At 36.6% G+C, this 24,895-nt stretch overlaps 1 protein-coding gene across 2 annotated transcripts in view; it reads right to left on the reverse strand.

Annotated features, from left to right (window-relative positions):
• Nucleotides 1-5,545: 5,545 nt before the first annotated feature.
• Nucleotides 5,546-24,895, reverse strand: part of LOC117182141 (drebrin-like protein) — a 100,397-nt gene continuing 81,047 nt past the window's right edge. For both annotated transcript variants that reach the window (XM_033375191.1, XM_033375190.1), the window contains exon 5: nt 5,546-6,804. In XM_033375191.1, the coding sequence (XP_033231082.1) occupies nt 5,908-6,804 (897 nt within the window). In that variant the 3' untranslated portion in view covers nt 5,546-5,907. The remainder of the gene's footprint in view (nt 6,805-24,895) is intronic.

Here is a 24,895-nt window from a genome sequence, read left to right on the forward strand (position 1 = left end):
CTTCAATTTTGGTTAGGAAATCATAAGTCAATTTATTTGACATTTTATACGCTTGTTCACTTATCAGTGAATATTGCATTTATCGCATTATCATGTCTCAGAAATATTATGCAAAATTTTTAGGCATATCAAAAATGGCAATATTTGGAGGCTCGTTGTGAGCCTCAGATATGCTTGTATAACTTGACATTTCCAAGAGAAATTTTTCAAACTATTAAGAAGAGATTTTAAAAAAAAGAATAGACATTTAATTTATATTAAGAGAAGAGTAAGAGAAGCTTTTGAAAAATGAAACATTTAAGTTGAACACCGGCTGAATGGACTGCAGGTGGACGTCTGAAAAAAAGTTGACCCTCGGTTAGTCCGCTCATTGTGCACTGTATTTGCTGCGGTCCCAAACTAAGATCACTGACAATGAGTTGAATGGCAGAGTAATAATAAATTAATAAATATATAGCTGCTCTCTGGGTCAAACCTGTAGCTGGCGTTAGGATTTCTCTACTTTAAATCAGGAAACTTTGAATAAGGATAGTGTACTTTGAATTAGGTATATAAGGGTAGTTCGCAACAAAAATGTTTTATTTTTTCGGCGGCCATATCGCGACAGCTTTTTTCTCTGGGTGAGATAATAATTGCTAACTTTTTAAAGGTTGCGAGCATCAAATTTCCGTAAAAATTAAGATTTTCGTAGTTTTCCAATTTTTAAAAAGATACATATTTGTTGTAGAGAAATATCATATGAATAAAAATTGTAGATAATAAAAAGGAAAAACCTTTCACTTCGTGTCCAATTGAAAAAAAATTACTTGGCGCCAGTAAAAGTCATCAAAAGTTTTATCCCTAAACATTTTTTTTAAGGATGCCAAAAATTCTGAGATCTTCACCATACAATAGAAAAAAATGTATAATAGATATGAAATAAAAAACTTGAAATCGGGGCACCAGAAAAATAAAAAAATTCTTTAAAAAGGCTTTTAATGGGTTCTCTATGAACGAAATTTCGTAAAATAGTAACATATCAATAGGAGGCATAGAGAAAAACAGATTATACTTTTTATATAAAATCATATCATTAATATTTTCATATATTCACAACAAATATACAGTATACTGTCATTTATCTATATTTTCTTATATTTTCAACAAATATACAGCTGAACAATGTAAAACTTTTTAAAAGATAAATGCTTTATTTTCTCATATAATGAAACAAATCGCTAATGCATTTGTGCTTCACAACTGCACAAATGCCTACATCATGTTAAGCCAAGTTTTTTTATTATCGTATATAATCATTCAATACTTTTATTACTAAATATGGAAATCAGAAACAGTACTTGCTCAAGATCGTAGAGAAACATCGAATACAATTTTCTGAAGCCAGCAATTCTACGATCATAAAAGAACTTGGCGTAACGTGATTAAATAAGAAAATAAAGCATTCATCTTTGTAACAAAAAATTTGAATTGTTCAACTATATATTTGTCGCAAACATAAGAAAATATAGATAAATGATATACTGTATATTTGTTGTGAATATAAGAAAATATTTAAAATGTGATTCTATATAAAATGAGTAATTTGTTATTCTGTCTTCTATTGACATATGTTACTATTTTATGAAATTTCATGGACGGAAAATCCATTACAGTCTTGTTAAAGAATTTTTTTAAATTTTCAAGAATTTTTTTTATTTTTCTGGTGCTCGGGTTTCAAGTTTTTCATCTCATATCTATTATATGTTTTTTACCCTATTGTGTGGGGATGATCTCAGAATTTCAGCCATTCTTAAAAAAAGTGTTTACATGGAGAGACTTTTGGTACTAATATTTCTTTATCGCATATCCATAATTCAAATAAAATGTATGAATTTAGGGATAATCAAGTTTCGGTTAGAAAAAGTCAAATAGTGATTTACCATTCTTTTTTGTATACAAAAATTAATTTTGTTTAAACCCACGCTCTAGACGTAAAAGAAATTCAAAGACGAAAGTTGTGATGAGAATGTGCCCACGCAGGTTTTTTTGCTCTTAATTACGTTTTTCACTATTAAAATAAAAACTACGTACCCTATCAAAAAGTCTTTTTTAACAAATTTGCAGAACTTTTTCAAATGCACAATTTTTGTCTACTTACCGTTTTCCGTACTTTGCATGTGCTTGAATTTTTGAACGTTCAAATGAACGAAATTTTTTACTTATAACTTTGTAAACCAGAAAAGTGCTCCAATGTTTTTCATTTATATTGGAAATAATTTATTATTGAAACTGAATTATTTTAATTGCAGTCGGAAAAATATTTATGGGTGAAATAGAAATGGGGGGAAATATTTCGTTCATTTGAACGTTCGGAACTTCAGGAACATGTATTTTGCATAGATAGACTACGAAATGTAATTTTTTATTTTCCATTACTTTTTAATGTGTCAAAATTTGAATTTTGGATTTTTCAAGAAAATTCCAAAAGTTGCTATAGTAATCTTGTAGAGAATTCTAAATAATTATTTTTCTTCTTTTGACTTTTTCGATATCGTGCGTTACTTGGATTAAAAAGTTCATTTTCGTGTGCTTTTTGGATTATTTTAAATGCTATAACTTCGGTAATCTTTTTTATAAAGAAAGTAATCAGGATAAATTGTTCGTCTTTTGGAATACTATAAATATCTGTACGGAGAATGTTTGAATCTTGAAAAAAAGTTGTCACTCAAATGTTCAAAATGCGACCTTTAGTTTAGGACACTAAAAAACATACCAAAGGTCAATCAAAGCTGTAAACTCTTTCGAAAGTTATCGTGCTAACAAACTAAAAATCTACAGACTAACAGACAGACAGAATAATTTAAAATATATATTTTTTGTATGAAACGACAATTCTGGAGTTTCAGTTTTTTATTTTATAAAATGCAAAAGTAATTATTAGCTCATGTGAGAAAGCATCACGAAAATTTATACTATTAATCAGTATATTCTATAGATATTTTATATTATGAAAGATGTCAATACAAATATTTAAAAAATATTATCTTTAGAATTATTTCAGGGCATTTAATCCAATTCTGTGAAAAAATTCCCTGACAATTTTAGGTTGTTTCCAGGTATCTATAGATATTCCCAAGGTATACTTTTCCTGAATAATGAGCCATTCAAGTATTAAATATCACATTCTTTAAACCAATTCTGATCCTACATCCCTTAAAAAGTATTACATAATAATTTTAAAAAAACCCTCCGTGATCCATCTGTGAATGGTTAAATGATAGTTAACTAAGTTTATTAAAAGTGGTAAAAAATAGGAATACACAAAGCTGTTCTTTTGCAAGATATCGTTGTTTAATTAATTCAATTGTCTCTTAATTGAAAAGTGTTAAAAGCTTCTATTTTATATGTATAAATTATTGATAGTTCAAATAAAAAATTTCCAAATTAAAATTGGTTTAAACTTCAATTTAAATTGCACTAGTTACAAACATTTTTGTACTACAAACACACGTATGATTGTAGAGATTTGGCGGAGAATCCCAAGTCATAAGCCGGATGCAGTCAGTCGGCCAGATGATGAGATCGTCGTGAGCTTGAATATAGACGGAATAGCTCGGAAACCTTCGGGCGTTTTTAGTATAGTCTTTTAGAATTCTCGCCAATCCCGGTTTCAGATATTACTAGCGGTTCGAATCTCAATACACATTCTTATGTAAGAATACTAAAATTTTGTACATTTCTTACAATTTATGTTACTTAAAATGCTTACTTTTAACGATATTTTTTACAAAACTTATTATTGAACATTATCACTTTTTCATACTCTCAATTTTCAAACAGCAAATAAGACTTTTTCTGAACGTGAATACTATTTTTTTCTCGCTCAAGTTTATAATAATTAATATCAAATACCATCATCTCTTACTATAGTAGGAATCTTTATAGCATTACCCCGATTATCTTTAATTTCTTACATTTTATTTTAATTATAGATATAGAATGAACCAAATATAGATATCAAAAGTCTCTCCGTGAAGGGGTACAATTATGCCCTTATATTTACCTCTTTTTTAGAAATCGAACTTTACCTTCTTGTATTAGCTACAATTTTGATTTATATGATATTTCTCGAAAACAAATATGTGTATTTTAAAAAATTCAAAATCTACGAAAATGTTAATTTTTACGTAAATTTGATGCTCGCAACCAATACAATTTTTTTAAAATCTGAAACAATTAGGAGTTTATTATCTCATACCGAAAAACAAAGTCTAGCGATACGGCCGCCGAAAAATAGAAACGAGTTTTTTTTTACGGCTCCTGATTGACGGAGACCAGTCCCCACAGTGGGGTAAATTGATATTTTTGGTGTCAAAATTCATTATCTTTTGACAGACATAACATACAGGGATAATTCCGATTGGAAGTTGTAGATGAATACCTGGAGAATATAGGAAAAACAGAGAGGATGTAAATCAGGGTACTGAGCTACTGCAACTTTGGCGGGCATGAGAGATACCAGCCGGAGTTTGTTGGAGGCCGGAGGGCAGTAAGCTGTAGCAATCCTATTTCTCGTCCCATCTCTAGGGTGATCCAAAAATGCATGGCAACATTTTTTTTCACTCTAGAGGCCAAGACACCTCCTCCCCAAAAAGTTTCCATTTTCGGAGAAAGAAAATCCGTACGTTTTTTTTTCCGAAATTCAAATATTAACACGTGCCTCCGGGCACTTCAAAATCTCATTTAATTAACATGGGGAAATTTTAAATTTTCGAAAAATTGAACTCATGTTCCAGAGTTTCTTCGAAACGTGCCATGTTTTTTAGGGATTTAAGAGGAGTATCTACGAAATAAAACCATACTAATAAATTTCATTTCCAAACTCCCGCAGTGCCCTGAATATAAACCAAAAATCAAAAAACTACATTTTTATGTATTATTGTTACTTTTTACAAATTTCCGTCGTCTTTTTCATACAAATAATTACCAATGGAGAATTTAAATATTTACCATGACTTTTTAAACAATTTTTAATTGTTAAAACAAATGTAAATTATACAAAAAAATATTTATTTCCCAAAAATGTCAAAAATAATCTTATTTTCTGATTGAAATTCAATTTTTGGCCATTGTTTAGAGTAGTCAATTTTTCTAAAAACATGTTATTATTTCTATTTGTTTAAACAATTTTTATGTGTTCAAGCAGTTATTTTTCGGTAACTAAAAAAATGAAATAAAATAGAAGACATACAATTAATTAAAAATGTAGTTTTTTGATATTCAGGTCATATTTGGGGCGCTGCGGGTAGGGTGGGGGTGGGCTGGAAATGAAAATGATTAGTATGTATTTATTTCGTAGACACTCCTCTTACATCCCTGAAAAACTTGTCATGTTTCGATGAAACCATGGAACATGAGTTCAATTTTTCGAAAATTCAAAATTTCCCTTTGTTAATTAAATGGGATTTTGAAGTGCCCAATGGCACTTATATTCGAATTTCGAAAAAATACGGATTTTCTTTTTCTGGAAATGGAAACTGAGGGGGGGGGGGGCTTGCCCTGTACCTCGAAAAGCGTTGTTTGGACCACCCTAATATATATATATATATATATATATATATATATACACCACTCGTAGGGTTACACACTTCTTGACGTGGAATTCAATGTTAGCAAGGACGACTAGAAAAACCATAGTGTTCGGCCATGGTTTTACTATTCGTCCTACGCAAAATGACATCTCCGTATAAAAACGTGCCTAATAATACTTGTGATGAGATATACTCTTTAACCTGAATACTGAAGACCGCAGTATGCAACAAGCGTTCTTATATTATAAGCTGAACCATAGAGGATAAAATGGTTGGTTGGGATTTTCTCATTATCGGACTTGAACAAGAATTACTAAACCAGGAAAATCAACAATCTTCATCGTGTAGAGTTGTATTCAATTACTTCTACGTGATTGGCTGGGAAGAGACCATAGGTCCCATCAGGCCCCAGTCCTTGCCACCAGCCCTCATCAATAGCATCGATATGCGTGATGATATCACCAGGATCGAAGGTAATTTCAGTGTCATCCGCAGCTTGATAATCGTAGAGGGCTCGCGCTTTCATTCCTTCATTGTTAGGATCGAGATACAGGTATTCTTTTTCCAACTGGTTGTATAATTCATTCTCTACTTCTTCGACTGTTGTGAGTGTTACTTCGGTTTGTACTTGATTTACCTGGTTCTCTTGATTTACCTTACTCACTTTATTTACCTGATACACTTGATTTATCTGATTCAATTGATTTAACTGGCTCAGTTCTTGATGGTTTACTTGATTTCCTGAAATTTCTTGTTTTATTTCATTCATTTGATTTGTCGTCTGCTGTATTTTGTTTACGACTTCCTCATTCTTCTGTGCCAAATTGCTGGAATTGCTGATTGGCGGCTCTTGATTCTTCAGCTGTGCTTTTACAATATCCGGCTGCACTTTCACTGGTTCTTCTCTTCGTTGACTTTCTTCAATTGCCTTTCTTGCAGCCTCCACGCTACTACCCTTATGTCCGACTTGTTGTTTAACATGAATCATTTTTAATTGACCGGCGCTCGTGTTTTGTTCAAATATAGCCCTTGCATTGATAGTTCTTTGAGCAATTAATTGTTGGGCTTCTTTACTGCGTTCACGTCGCAATTCCTCACTTCGAGATTTAGGTTCATCGTCGGAGTCGCTGTTTTGTGAATTTTTAGTTGTTTTTTGATTGCGGATGTTGTTTAATTCTTCAGAACGCTGCTCTGCTAATCTGTGCTTATCGACTAAATTCTCCTTCACGGTTATCTGAAATGATGAAAAATAATATTAATGGTGTAGGCCGCGAATCTACAAAAAAGAAATATAATTAAAACATAAAGTATAATTTAATAAAACTCGAATCCTCTGTATCGAAGAGTAGCTTTTCACTTCTCGCGAGCTCCTTGTCAGCTCTTCGCCGAGAAAATTGACATGCATATACATACTGACTTTTTTTATTGGGATTTGATTTCTGTTGGTTTGCCAGCGATATTAAAAAGCAGTAAATTAATATATTATGCAAAATGTGATTGTCAAAAACGAATGGCATAAAGAAATATAGCTATTTGTGCAATTTTTTATTAATTGATTTACGGCTAGATTAATTTCGATGTAGAAAATGTACTCTATAGTCTTGGGTCTCCATTATTTTGTACCTTCTTTGACATGTCCTTATTCATGGAAAAATATAAACCATGTTTATTTACAATATTTAAAAAAAAATTTTATTCCAAGTTACCAGAATCTTTGTACTGACCTGAAATAATCAAGAATGTCTATCGTTAAAAATTTTAATTAGTTTTCTACCAAATACATGCATTTTTAAATAATATATCGTTCACTTCTAAACAAACACTTCGGCTTTCCACCAAGTTACTTTAATTTTAAATAAAAAACATGGATTATAAACAAAAAAGTTTATTTTCATCCGAATAGTTCAATTTTAAAATAAAACAAACTATTTTGCACCAAAAATAGAATATGTCAATTTGCAAAATGTAAAAACGCCCACGAATGATGAACTCGGTGAGAATGTTTGGCAAGACCACCAAAAAACCACCCTTACTATATCCACACCTAAAATATTAAAAATGACAAGTTCGATTGTCGATATTTGAAAACATAAAAACGTCAAAAATCCTCTTTTTTATCCCACGAATGATGGAGTCGGTGATGTTTGGCAAACCCCCTAAAAAATCACCCTTACTATATTCACACCTACAATGTTAAAAATGACAACTTTGATTGTCGATATTTGAAAATATAAAGACGTTAAAAATCCTCCTTTTTCTCCCACGATGATTGAAGTCGGTGATAAGGTTTAACCTGACCCCTAAAACCCCACCTTCACTATATCCACGCCTAAAATTTTAAAAATGATAAGTTTGATTGTCGATATTTGAAAATATAAAAACGTGAAAAATTCTCTTTTTTACCGCTATAGGCACCCTCACCACTATGTTTTTCCTGCGATGGGTTGGCTTTCCACGACAGGGTTTCATTCTTAGACAGGATAATTAATGTGAATAAATAGTTACAAATAAATTTTGTTTTAAATTCTTATGTCAACGATTATATTAGCATTGATTTTTAGTATTTCAAGAAGTTTTTTAGATTCCTTTTGATAGTAAGAATGCACAGATTTTGAATTTCGAGGTTTCAGAAAGCTAATTTTTAAATTTGGAATTAAAAAAAAAATTTAATCCCCATTACTCGAACTGCTTAATAATGTAAGGACCTTCTTGGTGGCAGCATGTACTACCACGAGATTTTGACTCGATCTGCCGTGGCAGCTAGGGCTGCCGCGCGACAGTAGTTTGCCGACCACTGCTCTATAGACACACTGGTGCGAATTGTTTTTTTTTTGCAATGTTAATACTAAATATTAAACACATCGAACATATAATAAACATCTAGCGTATGCTGCGCATATTTCACACACACAGATACACCCACACACACAGAGCTTAGAATGCCCAGTAGTTTATTTAAAGTAGATGAACGAAGCAATTGTCTATAATTGTTCACAAATAAATGTTTTCGATATTAATAATACTGAATAATTTAAAAAAAGACTAATAATAATTAAAATAAGGAGTCAAAAATAAATTCATCTTGCTTTTTAATTTAATTTGAAAATTAAATTTTGAATTCTTTATAAGCAAAACAATTTTTAGTAAATTTAAATTGTCAGCATAAAAAATTACAGTTGCATTGAATATTTAATTTAAAAATATTAGAGTAACGGAAACTACAAATTCATTATTTTATTTAATAACCCTCAATTTTAGCGTGAAGTTTCGAATAAAAATGAGGGCCCCGAGTTTAAGGGTTTCCAGCGGCCCAATTCAAGCAAAACGTTTTGACAGTTCGGGGTCAAAACTGAGTAGATCCGACCTATTGGCCTGGGATCGCTAGTAGATACAGGATCTACCTTTGGAGACCTCTGGTGTATAGAAAGAATGCATTTACCACTTTTTAATTGTTTAAACAAATATAATTTGTTTAAATAATTACTTATCCAGAAATACTTTTAAAATCGTAATTAATTGTATGTCTTCTATTTTATTTCATTTGTTTAGTTATCTAAAAATAACTGCTTGTGTTTTGCTTTGAATTGTTTCGCCTTAGGCGGCTCTACAACTTAGTTAAATAACGATGATCCGGACGATGTTGGATGTTCTACTTTCTTCCTTCTCTGCTGAAAACCTTCCTAATCGAAGAAATTTCGCGATCTACGGGGTGAAATTTAGGTCCGCAAATGAAAAGACGTTTTACGGGAAAAGCCTAAAAGGCACAAAAAACCCAGAATTATTCGAAGCACATTATTCACATGAAGTGAGAGAGATTTGATGGAGAACTCTGAGTTACAACAAGAAGCTACAACGGACGCGTGCCTTGAGTCGGGTCTTGACAGGCGACCGCGACAGCGAGTCTTGACGGATACTCGGAATCCACGATTGATAAGATTCAGCCCAGAAAGGCGAGATATCTCTAAGGACGATTAACCCGGGCGGGTAGGTGCACTCACGAAAGAGGCGATTAGCTCGATAACGTAACATATTCCCGGCAAGGGTTGCGAAATGAGATGTATTACATACAATGCATAGAGCAGAATTAAAATTACGCTAGTGAACGAGAGAACGTATGTACATTTGCCTTAAATGGTAAGGTAACGACTGAAAGAACGAATCTACATTTACCTTATAAGTAAAATCAACATTTTGAACAAACAACAGAACGGAATTAAGTAGCATGATAACTAAACGAGAGAACGTATATACAGTTTGACCTTAAACCTAAATTCAACATTTGAAAGATTACCTTCAAGCCTATCGATAACGACTACGGTCTTTCGAATGACTCTTTGGTCTACTTGAGAGCTGTCTGCTGACAACCATGATGATGAAGTCAGTTTCCTTTGGAGGGACTGCTTCGCTGATTAGAATCGTGATCACCGGAAATGAATGATCGCAAGAACGACAATAAGTTAAACACTTTTTTTGAGATCGTGCATTACATTAATTTGAACCTAAAAATTGACAATCATGAAAATGATTACGGTTCGAATTTTCTTGAAATAGATTATAACCGACCGACTTACAATTACGCGACCGGTAATAAACACAACCGTGTTATGTTTCGTTTGTAGACGCCGCTTGCAGTCTTCACAATAGCCACCCTGGCGATGTCGTCGCTCCCTGGATACACCTCCATGATGACACCCAGTGGCCATCTTGCGCATCCCATATTGTCTTCTCGCAGAATGACTACCGAGCCAAACTTCAGCTTTGACGTAGATTTATGCCATTTGTGACGAGTTTGCAATTCGTTGAGATATTCCTTATGCAACTTCTTCCAAAAATCCTGTCGAGCTTTGGTGATGAAGTGGTAAGTTAAGAGTCGATTGTCCGAAACTGAAACAAGATTTTCCGCAGGTAAAAAATTGAATGGTCGACCTATCAATAAATGGGCGGGAGTTATTGCGGATAGATCGTTGGGATCGGCTGAAAGAGCGCATAAAGGTCGCGAATTCAAGATTGCTTCGATTTCGATTAACAACGTGATAAGTTGTTCATACGTAAGTTTTTGGTCTTTCAAGACCCGTTTTAAATGATGTTTGAAACTCTTTACTGCCGCCTCCCAAAGCCCGCCGAAATGAGGGGACAACGGTGGATTGAAGTGTCACTCAATTCGTTTAGACAAGGCAAAAACCCTGATCGTGTTCTTAAACTCTGTAGTGTCGAACAACGCGTAAATCTCACTGAGTTCCTTATCGGCCCCTACGAAATTTGTCCCATTATCAAAATGGAGGTTGTTTTTGATTATAGATCAAATCTGACTTTTTCAAACGACCACCCACATGAATGAGCTCACACACATCGAGAAATGGATTCAATTGATTGAATTTGGTAGACTTCCGATATGAAGCTGTTTGATCTCTTACGGGAATCTTTCACGCTAGAGCATCGCTACAAATCGAAGTTCTGCGTCGCTTATTTCTCGACATGATAGTGGACGATTTCGATGAGACTTTAAGGTTTTCCAACGTAGAAAATAAGCAACGAGTCTGGTGAGTTGTTTGAGCGATGAGACGCGAGAATAAATGTAATCGCAAGTCCCTGCGAGGAGCAGACACGTACCTGCCTTTACACCAGGTATCTCGATCGATGGTACTTCAACCAACCTAGGCCGTTCCTTTTCAGGCCGAGCCAACCAACTGGGACCCGAAAACCAGAGCGAATTTTTTAAGAGATCTGCCGGTAATTGTCCCCTAGAGAGAGAATCGGCAGGGTTGTCCTCAGACCGGACATGTCTCCACTGAACCTGATCCCGTAGCGTCTGAATCTCTGCGAGTCTGTTCGCTTCGAAGGTCCTCAACAGATGAGGAGCCTTTTTTAGCCAACAAAGTACGATAGTGGAGTCTGACCAGAAGATTACTCTCTTTATCAGAAACTCTAATTGAGTTTTTGATTCCACATAAAGTTTTTTGAGAATCGTAGCTGCAAAAAATTCTAAACGTGAGATTGTGACACCACTTAACGGAGCTACTCGAGACTTGCTACAAACAAAATGAATGCTAACGATCCCTTCTGCATCTAACGATCTGACGAAGACATGCTCCATACCGCTGAACGCTTGCATCACAAAATCTGTGAATTTCTATCTCCACTGGATTCGCACATAGTAGGTTTCTAGACATTGAGATATCCTGCAGAACAGGGAGTTGAGCAGTTAATGATTTCCATTTAGTCGGGATGTCTTGAGTAAGCGATGCGTCCTACGTGACTTTAGCCTTCCAACAATCTCATATTAAAACCTTCGCGTAAAGATTTACGGGCCCTAAAAGACCAAGCGGGTCGAAGATTTTTGGAATCTCCAACAAGACCTTACGTGTGGTCGACGAGTTTTGAGCGTCGATTGATCGTACCGTGTAGGTGAGGATATTGCGTTGGGAATCCCAAATTATTCCGAGTCTTCTAAATCGGATTTTCTTTGATGCCGTAATCTAGATTGAAGATTTTCTTGTTGATATTGTGTAGAGCCGAAGTATGATTGGACCACCATTGTCTGATAACGAAGCTACTACGAGCTAACAGTTCAATCATTCCGTCGCGAATACTTAAAATTTTTCGATTGAGTTTGCGCCGGAAACCAAATCGTCAATGTAAAAATCGCGTAGAAGAATTTTGCTAGCACGTGGGAAATCCTTTCCTACATCGACAGCAAACTGGTGTAATGTGCGAATCGCGAGAAACGGTGCACAGGCGGTCCCGAATGTCACGGTGTTTAGTTGAAACTAGGATGAACAAGTATCTGTCTATACATCTTTTCGATGTCCGCGGTGATGACATAGGTATGCGTTCGGAAGCACAGAGTCTGTTCGAAAATTGTATTTTGAATCGTGGGACCTGTCAAGAGAACCTCTTTGAGTGAAATGCCTATCGACGTTTTAGCTGACGCGTCGAATACTACCCTAACCTTCGTGGTCTCACTGGATGTTTTAATCACGGTGTGATGGGAGAGATAACATCCATCCTTGGTTTCCTTACACAGAGTCATGTGGTTGAATGAAACATACTCTTCCAATACCTTATGGTATTCTGACTTTAACTGTGTATTGGATTCGAACTTTCTTTCGAGCGAATAAAAGCGTTTTAATGCTTGACCTCTAGATTCGCCTAACTTGAACTTACTATCCCGAAAAGGAAGTCGAACGATGTACCTTCCGTTTGCATCACGTTGGGTATGATCTACATAGTGTTGTTCGCAAGCGACGTCATCACGAGACTTTAAAGGTTCATGGTCAAAATCTTCTATAGCCCAAAAACGCTCGATGAGTTTATCCAATTTTACAACATTAAAAGAAGCCCCCGCAGATGTTTTAATACTGTCTGATCCTCCTGCTACGATCCAACCTAAAGTTGTTTTTTGTAAGATGATTTGAGCCCTATGGTGTCGAAGTTTAACCTGACCTACCGATAACACTGATAAGGTTGTACCTGCAGCTATCAATAAATCGACTGGCTTAGGCATATGAAACTAAGGGTCGGCTAATCGTAAATTCTTAGGGATGTCAAACAAATTTTTTGGAAATGTTTCACTTGGCACGGGATCGGCTATTTTTGGTACTATTAAGAAATTTAATTCTCGTTTGAAATGATTGTAATTCGAACAAAATGCGACTTTGATGTAATCATTATATACCATGCATAAACCGTTAACCGCCCCGATATGTATTGCATACGTTTGTTTAGATAAGTTCAATGAATTTACGAAATTTTCGTTAATCAAATTAACCGTAGAGCAAGAATCTAGTAATGCCCGTGCCATGAAACAATTTCCCGTGTCATTTTGAACTTTTACTACCGCCGTAGTCATTAACTGAGAATCTGAAGGGAAAGCTTTGGAAGCGTAGGTCTGACCAGATAGTCATGCCTGCGGAGTTGCAGAAGTGGAAGTTTTTGATTTTCCCTTACTTTGAAAAGGGTCTTGTTTGATCGACTTGGGTGATTTTTCCGAAAGTAACAACGTGTGGTGCTCTCGATCACACTTCTTGCAACGTTTCTTACTCTTTCGGAAAAGGTTGATTCAGTTTTTCACCTCCACCTTTTTCTCGCGATGTTGCGGCCACTCGAGGCAACCCTTTCTAAGGATCGAAGTTTAAATACGGTTGATTGAAGGAATTTGTATAATTCCTCAATATTTGGGAGTTGATTACCGTCTAATCTGTCTTGCCATTTTGCCAAGATTCCCGGTGGTGGGCACCTTTCTATTATTCGTATAACGATCTGCTAATGTATTTCGACATCGACTTCTTTAACCATGCTGATATGCTGTCGCGCTTTATCAATGAGTGATGAAAGGTCATCGGGATTCGCTTTCGAAAGCATCGGAAGATCAAGGATAGCATCAAGATGTTCCGCGACGATTATTCGTTTTTGATCATAAGCCTCGCACAATGATTTCCACGCCTTGGAATAATTTCCTTCGCTGGGAGGGAAAGTTATTATTTTGTTGGAAGCTGATCCTGATAACGCGTTCGCTAACTGCGTATGCTTAATGTAATCACTGAGATCCGACCTTGAATGGACTAACGCCTCAAAGCTATGTTTCCACGGAACCCACTCACTATGCTCCCCGTTGAAAGCCGGAATTTTGATTTCCGGTAATTTCGGCCGATCTTGTTTTTCGGAAATAGTGATGCTACCATGATTCAATGTCGAGCTAGCTAGGGAGGTCAAATTTTGGAGTTTTGTGACCACGGTAGTGATTTCGTAAAAATTCTATTCGATGTCAAGAAACGCTTCAAGACGAGGATGCCCGGGATTCAACCTTGTAATCTCGTCATTATATATTTCGGATTCGATAAACCGAGTTAAAATTCCTTTTAAACGTAATTGTGCATTTATCGGGTCGCATTTCGAATCCTTGATATAGGTATTTAGTTTCGCGATTGTTGTTTCTAACGAAATTCCCTTTTGTACGATGTACTCTATCCGTGCCTGTTGTGCCGCGGCTAACGCCATTTTGATTCACCAATATCCACCCGACAAAAACTAAATTTGAGTTGCCTCGCGTGGTAAAAAAATCGTAATAATTGTCTGAAACAGGCGATTTGGTTCAATGACCAAGATACCTGAATCGGTTTTCCGATACCGAATCGGTTCTCCGATTTCTGTGAGAACAACGAACGCTGCGTGAAAACGCATTACTGTCGCATGAACCGAATCAATCTAATCCCCAATTACCGAAATTCTTCAAAATCGAAAAAACAATTAATCAATTGTAATTCGCGATATATCCTGCACTAATTATCACTGAATGAAACGAAAAAGGTTACTTAGCTTCAAGATTGTTGAGCCATGATGGTGATGAGGGATCCATGCTGGAGCGACGACGTTGTGAACACTCGAGGCGAAAGTGATTTTGTTGCTGTGAAGACTGGAAGCGGAAGCATCTTTATTGCTGTGAAGACTGAAAGCGGAATACTCTTAATGCTGTGAAGACTGGAAGCGGAAGCATCTTTATTGCTGTGAAGACTGAAAGCGGAACACTTTTAATGCTGTGAAGACTGGAAGAGGAACAGGCTTTGTTCCTTGCCATGCGGTCTTCGCGTGGTTCAGTACGTGCGCAACTCGTCCCCGGAAATGCGACGCGCGAATTTCACGACACTACGCGCCAACGACCACGCGTGAACACAGAGGCACTTTTTCAAAAATCGAGTAATGAGGTAAAGATTTACCTCACAGGAGGCACCATGTTTTACTTTGAAGTTTTTCGCCTCAGGCGGCTCTGCAACTTAGTTAAATAACGAAAAACCGGACGGTGTTGGATGTCCTACTCTCTTCCTTCTTTGCTGAGAATCTTCCTAATCGAAGAAATTTCGCGATCAACGGGGTGAAATTTAGGTCCGCAAATGAAAACACGTTTTACGGGCAAAAGCCTAAAAAGGCACAAAAACCCAGATTTTTTCGAAGCACATTATTCACATAAAGTGAGAGATTTGATGAAGAACTTTGAATTACAACGAGAAGCTATAACGGACGAGCGGCTTGAGTCGGGTCTTCACACGCTGTCGCGACGGCGAGTCTTGGCGGATTCTCGGAATCCACGATTGATGAGATTCAGCCCAGAGAGGCGAGATATCTCTAAGGACGATTAACCCGGACGGGTAGGTGCACTCACGAAAGAAGCGATTAGCTCGATAAAGCAACCGACGCGAGGAGCTCCACGGACGGAATATACGACGACGATTCGACGATGTCGATGAGACTGAATAAGAGACTCGCGTTCGAGACTCACGCGATCGGGCCCGGCGCAAGGCACGCTACGCTCATGTCCCCTCCCTTCCACCATCCGGTGGTTTCTTACTCAGTTGCTAGGCAAGATTCGCGCGAATTTCGAATTGCGTGTTATGACGTAAAAGCTTGAGCATATAGAAATTGTTTAAACAAATAGAAATTTGTTAAACATTAGAAGAAATGTATCAAAATTATGTAATTATTCAACAAAAAGTATAATAGGATACAGAGTTGAAAAAAGTGGACATCTTTGGCTCAATTATTAAAAATTTTAAAAATAAATAATAATTAATTATTTACATAAGTACATAATCTTTTTAGAAAAACTTACTATAAATAATGACAAAATATTGCATTTAAATCAGAAAATACGATTATTTTTTACATTTGTGGGAAATAAATAATTGTTTAAATAGTGCACATTTGTTCAAACAATTGAAAATTGTTTAAAAAGTCATGGTAAATATTCAAATTGTCCATTAGTAGTGATTTGTATGAAAAACACGACGGAAGTTGCTAAAAAGTAAAAATCATACATAAAAATGTAGTTTTTTTATTTTTGGCTCATATTTGGGACGCTGCGGAGAGGGAGGGGGTGGTAGGTTGGAAATGAAACTTATTAGTATGGTTCTATTTCGTAGAAACTCCTCTTAAATCCCTAAAAAACTTGATAATTCAATATTTCACCATGTTAATTAAACGGGATTTTGATTCAGGTTATTTTGCAGTTATACATTGCAGTTCACATTTTCAGTTTCAGGTCAGCCCTAAACATGTGAACTGCAATGTTCACGAAATGTCGGCAAACAATTCGTAGTTTTTTACACGAGTGAAACTCGAAATATCTCTTTTTATCAAAATGAATCATCGTGAAAGCATAAAATCTATTATCAAAGCCTTAATTTTTTGGTCCTGAATTGAGATGTTTAAAAACAATAAAGGCTGTGGACCTAATAGAGAGTGGGGTCTATACTGATGTTCGGACACCTTGTAAACAGAGACAGGCTCGTTATAAGAAGTTTCTGCTTCTAAGATTTCTTTACATATTTCTGTCAGGTCGAGATTAGGGTCGATTTGTTCGAGGCTCGAATAACAAAGGTCAGTAGGTCGGGAAGGTAGTAAAGGGTTGGACATGGGGCTTATTTGGTTCTTTGCCGGAAGCGGTCATGCTGGATTACTAAAAGATGTTAATTTTCTCGTGTTTGCATTGTAATCCGCAACTACAAGCTGACTCTGTGATTGGAGATCTGATAGGAATGGGTTTCTAGGGGAAACCGAAAAGATTCTAAACCCTTTAATTTTATTCTAACAGCTGATATATTGATAGTTACGGGGATTTCTGTTTCTTTAATAAAAAGTTTGTTGTTAAAGACAAAAAAGGTCATTTCCAATTCCGTGGGGGTGTACACTCCCGTGAAGTTTTTGAAATTAATTACGTTATTCGTATACTCTATTTCCACTAATATGATAATTTTACAAGGTTTAAATTTCTTTCTGCTTACTGCGCCCCTTAAATTTGCAGAAGATTTTTCTGACCCCTTTAAAGACGCATTCTCCACACAATACATCTTTCTTTTCAGGTTCCCGAACATCTGGGACACTCAAGTTTGGTGACGTCCCTCCGGCCGAACCCATAACAGAACCTATTTCTAGGAATCTTGCAAGTAGTGAACCCATGTCCAGGTTCGCCCCAGTTCCAGCACTTGATTCGAGAGGAGGGATTCTCTGGAGGGTCACTAGGTCTTTGAGGGGGAGGCTTTGGGTATTGAGGGTTTGTTTCTAGGTTTGTTTGGGATTTGGGCTTACCCTCTGCTCTAAGATTATTTTCCTTCTTCTTAGTACGGCACATTAGGTCAACCAGTTCTTGATACCCGAGCGACTCCATGTCCTCTTCTAAAAACGTGAGCTTTTCCCGAGGGTTGTCATTGCTTCTGTTGGATTTTCGATAGTTTGGTTCCTTGTAAGCTAGGTCGGGAAGTAAGGATCGTTCGGGGACGGGGGGAGGTTTATAACTTCGCGCCACACAATAACTCTTTTGAGCAATATTGGTAAGATATTCCAGGTGGACAAAGTCTTCGATGTTGTTGCGATGGATAGCTAAGTACAACTTAGGCAATAGGTACCTATGTGCATAGCTGACCTCTTCATTTTATAACATTCGGGGACTTAGTTTGTCAAACATGACCTACATACATGTCAGGTAGTCAGAAACGGATTTCCTTTCGCCTTGAATTCTGAGATGAACCTCTTGCCTCAATTCCAACTGGAAATCCGAATCTCCAAACATAACCCTGAAGGCCTTGGCGAACTGGTCGAACATTTGCCACAAATGTTTAGAGCCCCTAAACCAGTTAAGAGCAATGCCCTGTAAAAAGAAGGGAATCACTCTCAAAAAGTTAGCGTCACTGACCGGTACTAAGTCTCGACCTTCCTCAATTCGCGTCAAAAAGGCATCTGGGTCATCGTTGCGCGTTCCCGAATATTTAATGTTCCACTTGCAAATAATTTTGTATGTATGAGCAGGGGTAGAAGGGGTTGTACCGCGACCATAATGCCGAAAGGGCGTGCGAGAATGGGGAACGGAAGCAAAAGAGTTATCTGCTTCTTCACATTCGTAAGTGTGAACGGGGTCTAAGAAGAAGGTGTTAAAATCGTGTGTTTGAGGTCGATAAAAATCTTGAAAACGTGAACACGGGTCCTCAAAATTAACACGGGAGCGCCGGGGGTTTATTGTACTAGAACTACGATAATAAGGGTAGGATTCAGGATCGGCAAAGGGGTCCGTACACGTGTTGCTATATGGAACATCATGAGAATCACCCCCATGAGTGCCGTCTGCAAATCTGTTATCACGACCCGCATTGAATGATTCTCTACCGGTATCTTTGTGTCGCGCTCGGCTATTGTCGCTTGACCCCGGTTTTTGTCTCTTCGATTGACCTTCAGAATAACCCGCTAATTGACCAGCTTCGATAAGGTCGTCTATCACGAGAAAGTAGGATGAATTTAATTCAGTTTGGTTAGAAAGGTTAATTTTGTTTATTTCCTCCTCTCCAACTGGAGATTTTAAGGGGTTGTCGGTAGGAGGGTTGGTCTGCTCGTTGAAAGTGGTGTGGGGAGGGATCGAAAGTGTCAGTCCCTGCGCGAACTGCTCTCAATAATCGTTCTCGCAGTACCGCAAAAGTTCCAGAAAAAGTGAGGCCTCTATTTTCCAGTTCGTGTGAGAGCTCATCCTTGTCTAGGTTATAAACCCATAAAACCGAAGTTTTCTCTTTCGGCATATTATTTCAGAGAGTAAATACAAGGACTTTATAATGGTCTATAAAATTTTAAAGGTACTGCGTTTGAAATTATTTCTGGGAAAAGAGAGAACCGTATTTAATACTTTGCGTTGAATCACGATTTCAAATGAAATACAAGTCGACAAATATTTCAGAATAATACACACACAGCAAGAACGATCAAAACAAATTCATAAACACAGGTATCTATAATAACAGGAATGCGAAATAATTATCAAGGCAATCAATATAATTGTAAATACGGATTTGTGGATTGCCGACCAGAGAACTCTCTGCCTTAGCGATGTTTACCTCTTCAATTGATGTAATAATATTTCCTGAATTCTTGAACCAAATCAATCAAGGAAGGAAAACTTTAAATTTTATTAAAGGAAATTTTTTCTGTAAATTCACATGTAAATTCAAGAAATAATACTGCTTAATTTCTGGGGCGGAAAAGAATGGATTTTCCAAAATTCCACATTTTATAAATTCAATCATGCTAAATTTTCGGGACGCAATAAGTTTTAAAATCAAGAAAGTTAAAAATTGTATAAATGTCAAATTTTACCTCCAATTCTTGAGATTAGTAAGTAAATAAAACTTCTTAACATATGAAGCGAAATTAATTTCCTAACCTTCTAAATTTTATAAATAAAATCCTGCTAATTTATTAACACCTGAAAAGAAATTTAAAATTTTGTAATTGTAAAAATTTTATCTCTGAATTGTGATTTAAGTTTACGAAATAACGCTTTGTAATTTCTTAAACCAAATTAACTTTCAAAAATTTTTAAATTAAATATTGCTTTCGTAGGTTCCTAGGTTTATCAAGTTGGTATCGCAGGTTCACCTGGTACACCAGACGATTTCAAGCCGCATCTGACTTTCCGGATAGATTCCCTACCTTGAAAATTAAAGACAACAGGTAGTACCACTAACGACCTAATCCCGTGGTGACAGATTTCGTTGACTCAAAAGACTCAAAAAGACTCAAAAGTCTCGCGTAAGTACTATTGGCCCGGTTACTACAGGGACGTAAACAGGTACGTAAACAACTGTTTACGACCTGTCAAATGTATAAAGTCGAGCTAAAAGTACCTGCGGGCTTAATGGGACATCGCGTAATCAAAGAACCCTGGGCAGTAGTAGCAGTCGACATCATAGGTCCGTTAGCTAGGAGTAAATCCGGATTCCAGTACAACCTGGTGATTCAGGATCTATTCACGGAATGGGTGGAGGTCAAACACTTACGCGTGACGACTGGTAAGAAGATTGAGTCCTCATTTCGTGAATACATCATCAATAGCTGGGGAACACTCCAAGTACTTGTTACCGATAATGGGACTGAATTTGTTAACAATTACCTACTCATTTTTCATACCACCACTCCCCCTTACTACCACCAAGCGAACCCCGTAGAAAGGGTGAATAGAGTCTTAAAGACTATGATCATTTCTTATATCGAGAAGGATCATAATACTTAGGCTCAACACCTTTCGGAATTTCGGTTCGCATATAATTCCGCATTCCACACGTCCCTTACATCGTCCACCGCCTTCCTTAATCTGGGAAGAGATCTCGTACCCACCAATTCACTTAAGAAGCGGGCCCAGGCTAAGTCCCAAATAGAACATCGAAATCCAGAATCTTGGCAGAAGAGGATGCACAAGATTCAGTCCATACGTGACTGGGTGATCAAAAATCTGGACGACGCGTTTATAAAGCAGTCCAGATATTACAACCTCAGGCGTAGGAAAATAAGATTCTATAAAGGAAATTTGGTCTTGTCTCGGTCCCGTATCCCCCCTTCAAAAATTAAAAACATTTCAGCTAAACTATGCCCCCCTTATCTCGGTCCGTATATAATTTCAAAACTTATCCCCACCGTATACGAGCTTTTTGATTTAACACACAAATTCATAGGCAAGGCCTATATAGAAGATCTGAAACCTTTTGCACCCCACCCTAACGACCAACCCTTTCGACCTTAAAGGACCCAAAATAGCTGGACGTGAACTGTCCCCTGGCTGGGAGTACCTATAGAAATACCACAAATTCATATCAAAGACGCAGGAAAAGTATCCAGAATTCTTTTACGCCTTCCAGAAGGCCTTGGAAACCAAAAAGGAGGCCTCAAGGAGAATTACGACCTCGTGCCGAGACATTCCCTCCACCCGCGAGACCAGGCCATCTCCACCGCAGGCTTGGTCCACCAGTCTAACAAGGAGACCTAAACGGATCCCATTTTACGAGTCATGTAGTCCCCACTCTTCTCTTTCTCGACATAGGTCATCTCGCTCCCGATACCCTTCCCCTTCCCATCACTCCTCTCGCACCCGACACCCTTGCTCTTCCCCATACCGTTGCACTTCTCGCTCCCGACACCCTTCCTCTTCCCCATACCATCGCTCCTCTCGCTCCCGACGCCCCACTATAGATCGAAAAGCATTTTTCTGGTTTAAAATCGAATATAACGAGAAAGAAAATAGATAACTCAACAGATTTAAAAAAAAATAAATTTCATAATACGTGGATTGAATGAAAATATGTAAGAATGCATTAAATGCTTATTGTAGGGGTTGAAGTAAGGGGTGAAGTTGAGCATGATTAAAATATCGATCACCTTTTCTTTTTGTTGAATCTCAAAGGGAAATCATAATGTCGATACAATTTTTAGATTGTAATAAATGTAATGCAGATCAAGGAAAAAATTATTAGGATACCATCAACCCCTAAATTAGGGGTTGAAATAAGGAACAAACCGCTAAAAACTCGAAAATTCCCTGAAAATCATTGTAAAGGGTTTTCATGGGTGGTGAAAACGATTCTAATGACCATTTTTTCAAAATTTTCAACTGTATGGATTGTTTCTCGCTATCATTCTCCTTTCTAGGAGTGGAGATGGACAGCGAGAATATGAAGACGCGAAATATTGTAGAATAGAATTACGTATGGTTTTCGTAGGGGTAGAAAATCATTTCGACAACAATTTTTTCCTTATTATCTAGTGTGTGTATGATTCCTCGTTCCCCCCACTCTAGGGTATATTTCAAAGAAGACATTCTCAAGACCTAATTTTTTTTTATGACTTGACGTTAACAGTTAAATATATGTATAATACATATTATAATGTCTATCGTTTTTTGAATTAATCATATTTAAAAAAAAAGTACTTGAAGTTGTCTCTTATTGTATTATTATTTAAATAAATTATTGATACAATATCGTACCAATATTTCATCAATAATTTATTAAAATAACAATACAATGATCTCTCTCAAAAATGTATTAAATTAAAAAATATATTCATTGAAAAAGTTGTAACCTTGTAAATAAAAGTTGTTTTAACGATGCAACAATATTGTAATAACGTTGTAAAGACTTTGCAAATGTTCGCAGTCTGTCTATCTGAAAGTTTATTGAACGTTTATGTTGTATCAAAACAAAATTATCATTATAAAAGTTCAATAAGCATTACTTAATTAGCAATAGAAAATCCAAATTACAAACAATTATTTTCTAAATAACATTTTTATAATAATCAGGTCTTCAAAGCCCCTTCTTCAAATATACCCTAGAGTGAGGGGAACGAGGAACCATCCATACAGAAGAGAATAATGCAGAAATGGTTGCTGAAATTACACCCCCCCCCCCAAAAAAAAAACCATTTGCAATTATATTCTGAGATATTTCGCGTTTTCAGATTCTCGCTGTCCATTTCCACACCTAGAAACAAGAATGATAGCGAGAAACCATCCATAGAGTTGAGGATTTCGAATAAATGGTTAGTAGAATCATTTTTATCACCCACGAAAACCCTTCACATTGTTTTTCAACGAATTTTCGGATTTTTAGGCACTTCCCCTTATTTGAACCCCTAATTTAAAGGTTGATTGTATCCTAATATTTGGTTCCTCAATCTGCATTACATTTACTACAATTAATAAAAACTTTGTGTCGATATCATGATTTGCCTTTGCGATTCAGCAAAAAGAGAAGCAAAATGTCATCGATTCTTTAAACATGCTTAATTTCACCCCTTACCTCAACCCCTACAATAAGTAACGTAGACATTCTAACATATTTTCCTTTAATCCACGTAACACGAATTTTATTTTTAAACAAATTTTTTGAATTACCTCTATTCTTTCTCGTTATATTAGATTTTAAACCAGAAAAAATGAATGCGCGCTTCCTCTTCCCCATACCGTGGCCCCGCTCGCCCCCGACACCCTGCTTTCTCTCCGTACCGTCGTACCTCTCACCACCGACCCCAAACTTCTTCCGAATCCTACCCCGTTCGCCCTCGATCCCCCCGTTCCTCCCATATCAGCCCCGCTAAAATCTCGTCCCACCTCGACGTTGCTGTTCTTCCTTCCAGCAGTGTGGACCCGGACACTATCAAATTCTTCCGGGAGACAGGCGACTTCGGATGCTGGAACTGCGAGGTTTCTCATTGCTATTCCCAGTGTCCCTATCTGCGACAGACCTTCTGTTTCGGATGCGGCGAAAAGAGGCGTAAAAAACATAACTCTCCCAATTGTGCCCAAATCATCCCGGACGTAACACCTAACTACCCTTCCTTTGCCCTTTCATCTTCCCTTTGTTACCTTTTCTTTTTTTTTCTCTTTAATTATCCCTTTGCGACTTCTTTAACTTTTCCTTTTAAAATCATTTTTTGTTTTCTTGTTCATATTCCTATCATGTTCAGTCCCCAATAAAAGGAATTTCGTTATTTATCCGAACCCATGGTAGTTTTATTGACTTCTCCCTTCCCAACCTTAGTTTAGTTTTAATTATAATTTTTCTCTTTAATTTTTTTGGTACCTACTTATTTCCTCATTTATGTTTTTATTTATTCTGTCTATCCAGTCAAGGAGTTCGGAATTTAAGTTTGGTTTGATGTTGTTCTTAATGTAGTTGTTACGTTCTATTCGATTCTGGCTGATCACAGGAGTTTTGGTCCTGCGTTGAATTCTAGTTTTAGGTTTAATTTTGCTTTGAATTTATTTTAGCTTCTCCCGCCTGGTTGAACCTGGTTCATGCTGGTTTATTTCCTTAGATTATCTGATATTCGAGTAATATTCTAGATACCCCTTGGTTGGACCACTATGTCTAGTGCCTAAGTTTAGATAACGGAGTGCCGACAGGTTGTTCTTTCGTTACCGATGTGTTGGGTGATACTTAGAGTGTTTAGATTAGTATTGTTTTGTAGCAACCCTCAACTACTTCTCTTTCTTATACTGTAGCTATTTTTCTCGACCCACTATCGTCACTCTTTACCTAGTTTCCTTGTTCTTTGCCCCTACCTCTACTTCGATAGACATGTGCGCTCATTATTTAGTGAATACTCCTTCTAACGACCACCCTTTATGTTTTGCGATAATATTGGCAGGCCCTCTGTTCAGTCGTTAAATGGTTACTTAAATTATCAATTATTGTTATCTTTATTTCCTAATTTCGCTTCGTCTCCATTTTTTATCTCTTTTCTCTAAGGAGTATGGTCCCAGGTTAATGTTGTCTTAAAAATGTAATTTCCAATGGACCTTTGTTGCATTTTTGTTGTTGTTATTATACACATATTTTTTATGTACGAATCTCTTGTTAAATTTTATTTAAGCAACCTCCCGCGTGATAACATCTACTTAGCGCAGCAAGTTAAAGAATTTGGTGACAATTTTTTCTTACATTACGGAAAAATATTTCTTGATTGAAAATTTAAATTTCGTTAAACGATCGTCTTTTTGGGTTGTAAACTCAGTTCTCTTT

Source organism: Belonocnema kinseyi, chromosome 10 (assembly GCF_010883055.1).
Source record: "Belonocnema kinseyi isolate 2016_QV_RU_SX_M_011 chromosome 10, B_treatae_v1, whole genome shotgun sequence".
Taxonomy (NCBI): Eukaryota; Metazoa; Arthropoda; class Insecta; order Hymenoptera; family Cynipidae; genus Belonocnema; species Belonocnema kinseyi.